This window comes from Epinephelus fuscoguttatus, linkage group LG15 (genome assembly GCF_011397635.1).
Source record: "Epinephelus fuscoguttatus linkage group LG15, E.fuscoguttatus.final_Chr_v1".
NCBI classification, from domain to species: Eukaryota; Metazoa; Chordata; class Actinopteri; order Perciformes; family Serranidae; genus Epinephelus; species Epinephelus fuscoguttatus.
Genome location: NC_064766.1, coordinates 19,082,099 through 19,096,161, shown reverse-complemented (window position 1 = coordinate 19,096,161; position 14,063 = coordinate 19,082,099). Strand labels below are relative to the sequence as shown.

The window sequence follows — 14,063 nt, the reverse complement described above, 5'->3', positions numbered from 1 at the left end:
TAACGTAATTTGTCTGTAAACCTGCTGGGAAACTTTTATCATCAAATGTTGGAGGACAGACTGCAGGGTAAGGAAGCAGATATATCAGTTAAAGACCCCAGAGGTCCAGATTACAGTTAAATTGCACATGTGCGTGTGGATGGGTGATCATGTAACTACACACACCCTCTGAATTTCTTTCCCTTTCTCATCATGACAGTGGTTGGTTGGCAGTAGGTATATAAAGACGTGTGTGTTTAACAGCTGTGTCAAACTCTGTTCATCAGCCATGGACAAAAGTGTGCTGCTGGTCCTGTTGTGTCTGCAGGTTTTCCTGCTCATCACAGCCTTCACTTCTACTGATGCAGCCGCTGTGGTGAGAGATGATCAGCTGCCTCCTGATCAGGTAAAAACATCCACTGACTGTAAGAAGCTTCTCGTACTGTCACAATGTGCTGGTTTAAAATTGTGTTCTCTCACCTTTAAAGTCATCGACTGTTTCACTGCTATGTTCGGTATCAACGTGTCCTCGTTATGTTAAAAGGAAATGTCATCTGGCTGACATTATGTGTTCTTCTCAACTTTTTTTTGTTACAAAAAAATGTGTTTCAATATCATTTCTGTGAGACAGGGTTGCATTAAAAGGAGCCAAACATAATTAAGTTGTTTTCTAAGAGGAGTTCAGACTCAGTTTTGATCACCAGATGGATCAAACATCATATTATTGTTTTCTAGCATTTTATTTTCTGTCATCTTAAACATTTATTTTTTTTATGGTTAAAGCTATAAAAGAACATTTTCCCTGGTTTAACCTACAGCTATTTTAACAAACGTACTGTGTATGTATGAACTTATTTTTACAAAGTATTTCTATTTAACAAGTCCAGATGAAACCACCACAAATTTCATTTTAATATTGAGACTATTAAACGTTTTGTTTTTTTTTTGTTTTTTTTTATTTTCATGCATTGTTCCACATTAACAATGTCACTGTACCCTATAATTATTAAATACTTGTACCACACAACTTGCTACCTTCTTATTCCCAAAACTTGTCCCTGTATGTACATTTTTGGCCCACTGTATGTCTCCAATATTTTACTGACACCCTATATGAACTAAATATGCACACTGTGCTGGCTGTAATCTAAAGCGTTATTCAAAGAGTTTGTTCTGTTTTAATTTGCAGTTGGATTTTCATTCATTTGTTGAGAGCTGACACCTGTAATTTGTTATAGGAGGAGAGGAGAAATGGAAACAGACTTAAAAGAAATACCCAGTGTGGCTATTACGCAGGAGGATGTGGAGCAGCAGGTGAACAGGTGAGAACAAACTTTCAATGCAGAGTTTATTCCTTTCCATATTATAATTACAGAACAGAATCTTCCAGAATGTGTCTCAATAAACAGTTGCTAAAGATCCTTACTGTCAGATTTCAATATTTTAATTATCTCATTATTAAGCAAGCTGTGTCAGTAATAGTTCTTAATGTTTGGTTATTTGTTACTCAGAAATATATTTATTTGGACTGTGCACAGAAGCAGCTTGAGGGCGAGGAGAAGAGCTGAAGCTGGAGCAGGAAATCTGTGCAAGCAACATTGTATCTGAGTGCGAGCACACAGTTTGAGCAGAAACAGTAGATCTAAGCGCAAGCAGAGGCTATTTGAGTGCGAGGGCAGGGTTTTGAGGGACAATATTACAAAATCTGAATGTGAAATCAATGAATAATGCTCTCAAATTGACATACCACTCTCTTGAATAAAGATAGGAAAAAAGCTCCACATTTATTTTAACTGATCTGCTGTTGTAGAATTTATCAACTGTCTCTGTTACAGGGCGTTCAGGGCCTTCCAAGCCCTCCTTTTCCTCCGTCTCCTCCTCCCCCCAGGTAAGAGATTATTCAACATGTTTAATTAAAAGACATAATGTACATTGAAGTAACAAAGACAGTCAGTCTTGGGTCTCAACAAATGACTGTTGAGAAGCCATGTTGTGTAACTCTCTGTTTCTCTCTGTCCCCAGACCAGACACACAGGCCTGAGAGATTAAAGACCAGCCTCGTGGACCAAGGAGTGGATGTGATAATATTGATAAGTGATTGATATTAAGCTTACTGAGCTACTTAATCCCACACACGCACACACACACACACACACACACACACACACACACACACTGCTCTGATTGTATCTTGTGTTTAAGAAAACAGCACTGTTAGTGAATGACTTCAAACAAAATGTATTGGTATTATGCTCCATAGTTTTGCTGCCAGCAGCTACATGTACTAGAGTCAACAGTGAGTGACAGAGAATCACTCACTGCTGTGCTGAATAAAGAGCTCACATTGTTTGACAGCATGTGTTCCACTACAAGATTTATACATGTCACAGTCACAATAAAATGTCTTCCTGATTAAAAACAATCAAAAGCACAAAGTTTTGTGTTTCTTCAGTCATTTTGGCTTGTTTTAAACAATAGAGAAAGATGCAAGTGGTGCGTTTAGAAATACTCATTCCAAGTGCTGGAGTGCACTCCGGTACAAGCTGGACTGTTAGTGAATTCGGAGCATTGTCTGAATGTACTGTTCAGTTATTCAGAGCACCGCACTCTCAGAGTGGCAGAGCGCTGAGCGGAGTGAATGTGTGAATAACTGCTCATTAATCCATAGAGAAATATATGGCTCAGCTTCTTCGACCAACAGGGCTCTTATTTTAGTTTAGAGCATCAGACTGAATTTACGAACACACCATGTCAGGTCACTCACTTTCCAGGACCACAAATGTTACTTGAACAAGTACACTGACCAACGTCACCAGACTGGCCGACCCGTATGCTCTCACTCAGTGGATGGATGATGAAGGTGGGATGGCCGGCTTTGTGGTTGACGATGCCAATCTTACAAAGAACAACGACACTTAAATGGTTTCCTCCAGGTTTTTTTTGCTGTCAAAGCTAACGTTAGCTAATGCGCTAAAAAGTTAAGTGTTACAGAGAAATCCAATATTCCTCTTAATACCTCCCCAATTTCTGATGAGGTGGACATGATAACCCTTAATACACATAATGTTATTCATCCTTACAACAGGAAATACTTTTTCCCTAACCTGATATAAAGTTTGCGCTGCACATATGAGCATTTGTGATGATCGCCACCGTCCGGTATTTTAATCTTATCACATTTAAAGGCACTATGTGTAACACTTTCAGTTGTTCTTTGAGACAAACAAATTTTTTAGTCAAAAGTGTGTCTTAGCACATGTGTATTTACCTCCATCAGTGTATCTAAGTATGTCCGTAAGCTCCGAAATTCTCATTTACATATACATTGCGACCGGTGTCTCATCATGTACGTGAGCCATCTTGAAAATACAGGTACATACAGGGACATACTTGAGAAATATGGAATCGCCTTTCGCCAGTGGCGTCGCCTGGCCTGGGCATCCGGGGCTTTAGCCCTGAACGTTTTTTCTTAAGCCCCGGATAATTCTACTTCAGAAGAAATAATGATAACTGTACATTAACGAGCCACTAAAGAAGTTGTAGTTTTCCATTTTCAGTGAATGCAACACAGGATGACATCGAGACTGGTTAATCAGAGAGAGGGGTTGCGTGAAGCATCCGTGTTTTATTGGCTGATAGCCTCGCGTCACCAGGCTCTTCCGGTATCTAAACCGTTGGCGCGCTGGAGGGAGACGTTTTAGCAACAACACGAAAGATCATGGATATAAGACGTTTTTTCAAAAACAAGGAGGCTGACTCGGCTGAGGCTCACGTCTCCGGGGAGCCGTTACCAGAAACAGGTAAATGAATAATTTAAATTCTGTTTATTCCTTCAAAATTATGTGAAACGTGTAGTGTTAGGGGGGCGTGCCGGCGGAGCTGCGGGACAGTCCTCCCGGTGATAGACGCTCTTAGGCGGGCTGAAAATCCCTGAAGGCTCGGTACGGCTGGCGACTTTTCCCACACATAAATTCAGTGATATTTTTCTCACATAAGTTACCGAAGATACCGCACACAACTACGTAACTGTTGTTATGTCCTTCTAACATTGCTGTGTGGATTGAAGTGTTGGCCTTTTTCTTTTTATTGTGAAAGCTGAGCTTTCACAATAAAACTCCCGAGGACTTCGAAGGGCTGCAGCGCTGCCGAGCACCTCTATCTCATTTTGCCTGCATGTATACAGTTATTCATGTAGATATTTGTCAATGTTGTTATTGATTAGGCTACTCATATATTGTTGCAACATTTAAACTCTTTACTACCATCTCTTGTATTTCATAATTAAAACAATATAATTGAGCCCAGTGAGTGCCACTTTAGCAAGGAAGGAAAAATAAAATACCAAAAATTAAACTGACTCATGTAATGTGCATTTTGGGGGGAAAATATGGCTCCTGATATAGTCTGTAGGCATCATCACTCAACTTTTTCACATGGTCTGGTGTTAAAAAAAAAAAAAGCAAACTAAAAATCGCAAATCATGTAACCTCTAACATTTTTTAAAAATTGAGGGGGAATATGACTTGGCTTCAGTCAAAATATTTACAAAATATTTATTTTTTTGGCTTTAATTCCTGTGTTATCTATAAGTGCATCATCCTGTTTCTATCAATATAATATAATTTTATTTTGACACATTTTGAAGTACATGTTGGCAGTATTTGGCTGTAGACAAGACGCAATAAGGCTCAAGAAAGCATAGAGCTTTTTTCCCAGGTAGGATCCCCTAGACTTCCCTATAAGGTTCTGGGCTCAGCCCCCAATGTTCTCAGTCCCAAGAAAGGCCCCTGCCTTTCGCGTTTTAACTTGTCAGTTTCCGGTTTCAGTCTGCAGGTAGAGTGACGAAAAGCAGCAGCAAGCAGGCTAGTCACAAGTGCTGGTGCATTTGAAAAAAGGCAAAAAGGCAACGTGACCGGTGATTTCAAAAAACAAGGGTCAACAGCTGTTAGCCGCTGTTAGTGCTGTTAGCGGCGCTGGTGGCTAACAGCTGTTAACGACGCAGTGTTGCGAGGAGAGGGATGAGGTGTGTGAGGTTGAGCCACTTGTCAGTTGTCAAAAGACATGACGTGATTGGTTTGTTTCGATTTACACCCGCCCCAACAGTCCTACATTGTAAACACAGCCAGCATGGTGAGGAGGGGGTTAGTCAACTCACGTTGCGTGTGTCTGTGTAAAAGCCTGAATGAATACTCCATGGAGTATCAGATGACATGGTTTCATCAATGTTATCATAGCTTTTTGGTACACAGCGGCTACCGTTGTTGCAATACGCATTTGAAACAGTGAGGCACTAGAGTGCGCTATCCGTTTGAATACAATATACGATCTCAACACTAGATGGAAGAAATTCCTACACAGTGTCAATCTAACCATAGTTGTCTTTGTTTTTGTTGACCGGCAGTGGCGGCTAGGATTTGATAAAAAATTTAAGTTTTGAGCCATAACTCCTTCTATTCTGGCTCTTAATAACACAACAAGATGACATCTTAAGACTCCTACGTAGCCTACAGCTCTGTGGTGGAGAGTCGTGTTTTGCCTCCAGCTAACAAACTGACGTCATTGTGCAACACGTGGGTTTTGTCCCATATTTTAATACAACATCATCAGATTAAGAGGTTGTAGAAAACCATGGAGTTTATGTGGCCTCAAGCACAAAAGTTATTTTATTGTGTAACGTAATTTGTCTGTAAACCTGCTGGGATACTTTTATCATCAAATGTTGGAGGACAGACTGCAGGGTAAGGAAGCAGATATATCAGTTAAAGACCCCAGAGGTCCAGATTACAGTTAAATTGCACATGTGCGTGTGGATGGGTGATCATGTAACTACACACACCCTCTGAATTTCTTTCCCTTTCTCATCATGACAGTGGTTGGTTGGCAGTAGGTATATAAAGACGTGTGTGTTTAACAGCTGTGTCAAACTCTGTTCATCAGCCATGGACAAAAGTGTGCTGCTGGTCCTGTTGTGTCTGCAGGTTTTCCTGCTCATCACAGCCTTCACTTCTACTGATGCAGCCGCTGTGGTGAGAGATGATCAGCTGCCTCCTGATCAGGTAAAAACATCCACTGACTGTAAGAAGCTTCTCGTATTGTCACAATGTACTGGTTTAACATTGTGTTCTCTCAATGTCAGATGTAAATATCAAACATGTTGTTGCTGAGATAAACCTAAATTGGTAATGTTTCCAGATTACAGCCAGCAAATTACAGTTTAAGTATCTTATACATGTCCAATAAAATACAAGCCTGCTGACCTTTTTTACCCCCTTACAAGTATATCATCATTCCAAATGAAATGAAACCACAACAAATTTAATTTTAATACTGAAGCAATTACCATGTTTTTTCCCATTTTCTTGTCTTAAGTAACAATGTTACTATACCCAATAAATATTAATTAGAGGTAATTTTTAAAGTACAAGTGTAATTTAGGTTGTTTCTTAGTCCCTGTTACCTTCTTATTCCCTAAACTCTTTTCTGTATTTACATTTTTGGCTCACTGTATGTCTCCAGTATTTTACAGACACCCTATATGAACTAAATATGCACACTGTGCTGGCTGTAATCTAAAGCGTTATTCAAAGAGTTTGTTCTGTTTTAATTTACAGTCTGGATTTCATTAATTTGGATTTCTGTAATTTGTTATAGGTGGAGAGGAGAAATGGACGCAGAAATAGTGAATATTACAAATGTGGCTGTTACGCAACATCATGTAGACGGGATGGTCTTCTGGTAAGACCAAACTTTAATGCAGAGTTGATCCCTTTTCATATTAAAATTACATTACACTTTCGGCATCTGTGTCCCAAAAGAAGTTGCTAAAGATCCTTACTGTCAGATTTCAATGGTTTAATTAGCTCATTATTAAGCAAGTTGTATCAATAATAGTTCTTAATGCTTGGTTATTTGTTACTCAGAAAAATATTTATTTGAACTGATCTGCTGTTATAAAATTGATCAACTCTGTTACAGGGCCCCCCAGGACCTCCAGGCCCCCCAGGCCCCCCAGGCCCTCCAGGCCATCCCTATCCTCCTCCTCCTCCTCCTCCCCCCCGCAGGTAAGAGAATATTCCACATATGAACAGAAATATGTCCAACATGTTTGATCAAAAGGCATAAAATAATGGAGATACACGGGAAAATAGCAAATAGACAGAAGCTAGTCGGATCTCAAACAGCCAATCAACTGATGGAGCAGCTGATTGATAGAAGGGAGTCAGCTGACAGATCACATGATTCCTTCCTATGCAACCAGTTGGCAAATCTCATTCAGGGTGCCCTATTTAAACTGCTCTGGCCTGCCTACTGTTGCTTGCTTGCAGAGGAAGCATGCTCATGCATGTGTCTGACTTATCATTGTCATTTCTTTTTGTCATTGGTGCTGCTCTGTTCTGTTCCTGGGAGTCTTTGCTGCCTTAGGTAGACACATGGAAGGGCAGAGAGGTTTGCTCTCCCCACCCTTAGGCTTTTCACGTAGGCGCATGGAAAACACTTTCTGCGTAGGCCCGAGGAAAGACAGAGAGGCCCCAGAACAGAGCCATACCACCAAATATAATACTGCAAGTGGAAATAAAGTTAGTTTTGACTAAAATGGTCCTGACTGAAAAACAGTTCTCTTCTAAAAGTGACTGTTTTGTAAATAAACTGTTAATATGAATCTGTAATTATATTTGTGTTTATTCTGTTTATGAATGTGAAACAGATTGTCTGATAAACCCCTCCCCAGACAATGATTGTCCAATCATTTGCAACACTCAGCATTCAAAGAGCATGTAATATGTGTAGCCTTTACAAAACTGACAAACAAGAGCACAAATGGAAGGAAAGAATTTACTTGTGTGTTTGTATACTCTAACGCAATGTTTCCCAATTGGGGGGTCATGGTCCAAAAGTGAGTCATTTGTAGTCCATTCTGAACCTCAAGTGACTCACAAATGTGTCAAGTTTGCAAAAAACACACCTTATTTTGAAGTAGAGTCAATTTCCGGCGCAGAGCTTTTAATTTTTAAGTGCTGTTTCCTGCTATAGAGTGAGTGAATAACAGGAGAGCTACTTAACAGAGACAGCAAACTAGCTCAACGACATGGACAAATGCAAGCATGGCGCTGAATTTACTCAACTCTGCGGACCTTGAACTAATGACTAAGGAGAAATCTGGACCCCCGTGGCTTATGTTAGAGCACATAAGCTGCAAACTTTAGCATCCACACAATTTACTGTCATATCATAAACCACCATCACCTTCGAGGCCAAGGAACATTTCATTAACTAACTACATTACATGTAAAGTAAAAGTAGCCCACTGTAGTATTTCCACACTTTGTGGAAGCCAGTCCACGCACAGTGCAAACATACAATACCAACATTTCTTTTGGTGATAGGGTGAGGGGTGGGGGAAGATAGAGGCTGGAACCAACTTGCATGTTCATAGACCTTTGCATGGTAAATGAGGCAAAGGAAGGGAGTTACATTTCAGCCATTTTAAGACATGAAAGATTTCTTCATGAGAAAAAAACTTCTAAATATGTATTTCCGATGAACAGGTGAACAAATGTCTGTTGAGAAGCCATTTTGTGTAGCTTATCTCTTTCTTTTTTGTGTGTCTCACTCTCTCAGTCCCCCAGACCAGAGGCACGGTTCTAGTGGATGAATGACCAGACACATACGTGGACAGAACGGTGGAAGCTATAATACTGATTGAGCTATTTCCAAGGGAATTAATGCTGGTGATCATGTAACTGCTACATCACATAAATACACACTGCACTGACTTTATTAAAGCAAATAGCACTGTCAGTGAACTGCTTGTGAAAGCAAAGTTAATCGGTGTTTACTCTCAAATGCTATTGCTGCCAACAGCTACATGTGCTAGAGTCAACGGTGAGTGTCAGTAAGGGACTCACTGCTGTGCTGAAGACAGTGCTCACGTTGTTTGACAATATGTGTTCCACCATAAGTTTTATACAGATCACAATAAAATGTGTAAAAAGCAGAAAGTTTTGTGTTACTTGGTCTTGTTTTCCCAGCTCTGAAGCCCTGTTTCCACCAAAGCAACACAGTTCAGTTCAGTTCGGTACACTGTTTCCACTGTGAAAAGCTGTGAATGGTCATTCCCAATTTTGGTCCCCCCTCTGTTGGGGTACCTAGCACACAGATAAGGTTCAAAAGGTGGAGCTGTGAACATTGCAGTCCATTGACTGGCCAATAGCAGAAAGTCACTCTGCTCAGGGCCGAGTAGACACTGGTTTTGAGGCTCATGTAACCACTGGTCATACCATGAAGGGTTAAACATATACGTACAGGTAAACTGTAACTATAAAATTAAAGATTGTTTTGCTGCCTCTTGCAGCAGCTGGAGTCTGAGAAAAAATAACCTAATTCACTGAGCTGACTGCCGGCAACTTTTAAGGTGGAATGTTTACTAGCTGACACGAATCCGTCAGTACACCTTAAATTTCAATGTCACAATTTTGATCATTACTTAAGTTTTTATTGTCTCTCTTGGATCACATACACTCTTAGTAATGAGTGGAAATAAAAAATGAAAAATGATGTATTACTTTCAGCTGTATATATCCCAATCCTCACATAGAGAAAAAAAAATCATGGAGAGTTGCTCCCGTGGGCTCCGGCAACATTAAACCCCTGAGCTTGCCTTAGAAGGTCTAAATGCACAAACCCACTATTTTTAACTATCCAATGGAGAGAGACTCTCACTGCAGCCTGTTTTATTACCTTCTCCGTTTGTCTGTTTGTTTGTTTGTCTGCAGAATAACTCAAAAAGTTATGAACAGATTTTGATTAAATTTTCAGGAAAGGTGGATAATGAGACAAGGAACAGATGATAAATTTTTGGTGGTGATCGGTTGAAGCAAAGTGGATAAAATGATAAAATAGCGTTAAATAGCACTGTTCATTCACAGAGTTTTAGAATAGACTCATTCCATGACCAGACGTGCGCCACTGGTTGGCAGTGGCGAGTAGGCCTACTTGGGCTCGTCAGGAATACATACAGGTTTATACAAGTTTATCGTCTGACTGAATGGGGGTTTTCCTGACTCAATGACACAGTATGTACAAGATGCTGCTGTTGATTAAAACTGCCCCCCAACTTGATGTTTTGGTCATGCACATGCTTAAACAAAATAGCGGCTAAAGTTAGCGATTACATTGAAGACATTTTCAGCTGGTACTAGATCCAGCACATTTTTAAACAGCCATAAACGGCAACGTTGCCTATTTCTTTCCTACAGGTGTGTTTATTCCTGCAGTTACAAAAGGTAGCATAACGTTAGCGATTGACAAATGTTAGCAGTTAGCGAAAGTTAGCTAAACGTTAGCTAATTGCTAACGTTGGCTAATGTTGGGTAATCACTGACGCTAATCGCTAAATACGGCATATATAACCTAATAATGATAGTGATGCAAATAATCTAATTGTGATGAGAGGTCTGCACTCTTTGAGTGATTTTCTAGTTTTGTTTTGAAAATGTCAGTGTGAAACCTCGTTCTGTAGACGATAAATGAGGTACAGACGTATAGAGGAGGAAATACAATGAGAGCTGGACGGAGCAGTGAGTGACAACAACCCCGCCCACATTAAAGAGTTTGCCATGGAAACCCTAAGGTCTAGGTACCATGTCTGCAGGCTTACTGTTGGTTCCAAAGGTACCATACCAAGGTGTTTAGTAGAGATCCCAACTGCGCTTCCCTAAACTGACTGCAGATTAACACTGTACTATAAATTGAGTGGTCCAACTTAGCAGTGCGGAGTTTGCATGTTCTCCCTGTGTCAGTGTAGGTTTTCTCCAGGTACTCCTGTTTGCTCCCACAGCCCAAAGACATTCAGGCTAATTGGTGACTCTAAATTGGCCGTAGGTGTGAATGTGTGCATGAATGGTTGTCTATCTCGATGTGTCAGCCCTGTGATAGTCTGACGACCTGTCCAGGGTGTACCCTGCCTCTCGCCCATGGTCAGCTGAACACCGCCCCCCCGGTCTGTAAACCTGCTGGGATGCTTTTATCAGGAAATGCCCAAGAACGGACTGCAGGGTAAGAAGGCAGATATATCAGTTAAACATACCAGAACTCAAGATTATGGTTAAATTGGTTTTGTGATTAAACAAACAATTTTAAATTGCACATGTGCGTGTGGATGGGTGATTTACATCTACACACACCCTCTGAATTTCTTTCCCTTTCTCATCATGACAGTGGTTGGTTGGCAGTAGGTATATAAAGACGTGTGTGTTTAACAGCTGTGTCAAACTCTGTTCATCAGCCATGGACAAAAGTGTGCTGCTGGTCCTGTTGTGTCTGCAGGTTTTCCTGCTCATCACAGCCTTCACTTCTACTGATGCAGCCGCTGTGGTGAGAGATGATCAGCTGCCTCCTGATCAGGTAAAAACATCCACTGACTGTAAGAAGCTTCTCCTATTGTCACAATGTGCTGGTTTAACATTGTGTTCTCTCACCTTTAAAGTCATCGAATGTTTCACTGCTATGTTCAGTATCAACATGTCCTCGTTATGTTAAAAGGAAATGTCATCTGGCTGACATTATGTGTTCTTCTAAACTATTTATTGTTACTAAAAAAAGTGTTCAAACATAATGTCTGTGAGACAGGGTTGCATTAAAAGGAGCCAAACTACGTACATGAAGAATTAAGTTGTTTTCTAAGAGGAGTTTAGACTCAGTTTTGATCACCAGATGGATCAAACATCATATTATTGTTTTCTAGCATTTTATTTTCTATCATTTTAAACAATTTTCTATGGTTAAAGCTATAAAAGTAAAACTTTTTTCCTGGTTTAACACACTTTTTTTTAACAAATGTAAGTACTGTGTATGTATGAACTTATTTTTACAAAGTATTTTTTTTTAACAAGTACAGATGAAACCACCACAAATTTCACTTTAATATTGACACTATCAATCTCTTTATAATTTTTAATGCATTGTTCCACATTAACAATGTCACTGTACCCTGTAATTATTAAATACTTGTAATTAAAATACAGAGTGTAATTTAGTCTGTTTCTCAGTCCCTGTTAAACACAACCTGTTACCTTCTTATTCCGTAAACTCGTCCCTGTATTTACATTTTTGGCCCACTGTATGTCTCCAGTATTTTACTGACACCCTATATGAACTAAATATTCACACTATGCTGGCTGTAATCTAAAGCGTTATTCAAAGAGTTTGTTCTGTTTTAATCTGCAGTTTGATTTTCATTCATTCATGAGAGCTGACACCTGTAATTTGTTATAGGTGGAGAGGGGAAATGGAAACACAGAAGAGAGATATGTCCACGCTGGCTATTACCCAGGAGGAACTGGACTGGCAGTTAAGACCAAACCTTAATGCAGAGTTTATTCCTTATATTATAATTACATAACAGAATCTTCCAGAATGTGTCTCAATAAACAGTTGCTAAAGATCCTTACTGTCAGATTTCAATATTTTAATTAACTCATGATTAAGCAAGTTGTATCAATAATAGTTCTTAATGTTTGGTTATTTGTTATTTACAAATATATTTATTTATGGAGCTTTTTTCCTATCTTTATTCAAGAGAGTGGTATGTCAATTTGAGAGCATTATTTTTTGATTTCATATTCAGATTTTGTAATATTGTCCCTCAAAACCCTGCCTTCGCACTCAAATAGCCTCTGCTTGTGCTTAGATCTACTGTTTCTGCTCAAACTGTGTGCTCGCACTCAGATACAATGTTGCTTGCACAGATTTCCTGCTCCATCTTCAGCTCTTCTCCTCGCCCTCAAGCTGTTTCTGTGCACTCGTAGAATTTCTGCTCTCAGATTTCTGCCCTGCTCTTGGATTTTTTTGTGTGACAACCCTGTCAAAATCCCCCATGCCTGCCTCCTTGCAGGCAAACTTGCTTTAGTTTTAGAGCGTCCTGGGTGGGTGCTCTTTAACTGTGTTGAACCAGAATCGACTTTTAGAGAAACGCAACCTGTAATGCTTTATAACCCTGCCATGAGGGAAGACAAGTCATTACTAGGAAGAAAGAGGACATTTCTCTTTCTTTGATAACGTTAAAGGTAAAGTTAGGTTTTGCTGACTGCTTTCAGACTCATTTTAAAAAAGAGAAGAGAGAGAGAGAGAGAGAGAGAGAGAGAGAGAGAGAAGCAGTGGTCGAGCGAGCTAGAGAATGGATGAGGAGAGCGAGCATTGGTAGAAAGAAAGTGAATGAGAGGAATAAAACATAAATTTCTGATTGTTTCACGGCAGTTACAGATAGACATGTCCACAACCAAACCTACGCAACCGTGATCACTATAAGAGGTTTCCACTGTATATACACACACGATAAGTCAGTTGTGTTTTTAAAATGTAGTAGCTCATTGAATTTACTTCTGTTTTCTACTGTCTTAATGTTTTAGATAAGTTATTTACTTTTGCTGTTGGTACTTTTCCCATTCCCAAACACTAAAATACAGAAATAAGTAAACACGGCAGTGTCCATTTTGTTGTTAGTTCTTGCTTAGCAACAGTGTTTACGTAACATACAACTCTTGAAAGCTAATCATATTATCATGGATGTATTCTTGTGCCGCAAATATGACTTTATCAATTCAATCTGAAGGAAGTAATAGCACCATTAAAAGAAAAAAAAACTACTTACTTGAGGTCCTTGACTTTGACGGCCCATGTTGGCCAGCAATCCGCCATTATACTGTATGCAGCTATTATAGTAAAAAAATACAGGCGCACATATGTAAATTAACAGTCCCTTTATTCCAAAAGTCGTAAAGAAAGCAATGGAAGAACATTTCATAATGAATGGATAAATGGATAAACGCGTTAAAGAGTACCTGCCCAGATGGGATGCTTTAAGACTAAAGCAAGCGCCGCAAGGAGGCAGGGATTTTTTCATTGGTCAGCAATAAACCTGGCATTCTATTGGTTGGAGGATTTTGACAGGGTTGTTACACAAAAATATCCAAGAGCAGGGCAGAAATCTGAGAGCAGAAATTCCACGAGCGCACAGAAGCAGCTTGAGGGCGAGGAGAAGAGCTGAAGCTGGAGCAGGAAATCTGTGCAAGCAACATTGTATCTGA

The 14,063-nt window shown here is 39.8% G+C and overlaps 1 protein-coding gene across 11 annotated transcripts in view; it reads left to right on the top strand.

The window, feature by feature from the left end:
• Positions 1-14,063, top strand: part of LOC125902503 (EMI domain-containing protein 1-like) — a 49,083-nt gene that overhangs the window by 4,348 nt on the left and 30,672 nt on the right. The window contains exons 1-4 of one of the 11 annotated variants that reach the window (XM_049598913.1): positions 190-385; positions 6,631-6,714; positions 6,955-7,040; positions 8,599-8,978. The exons of 2 other annotated variants lie outside the window; for them this stretch is intronic. In XM_049598913.1, the coding sequence (XP_049454870.1) occupies positions 269-385; positions 6,631-6,714; positions 6,955-7,040; positions 8,599-8,632 (321 nt within the window). In that variant the 5' untranslated portion in view covers positions 190-268 and the 3' untranslated portion in view covers positions 8,633-8,978. Of the gene's footprint in view, positions 1-189; positions 386-5,844; positions 6,036-6,630; positions 6,715-6,954; positions 7,041-8,598; positions 8,979-11,206; positions 11,383-12,252; positions 12,328-14,063 lie in introns of those variants that run through there. 8 more of the 11 variants (XM_049598914.1, XM_049598915.1, XM_049598906.1 and 5 more) reach the window with 8 other exon arrangements.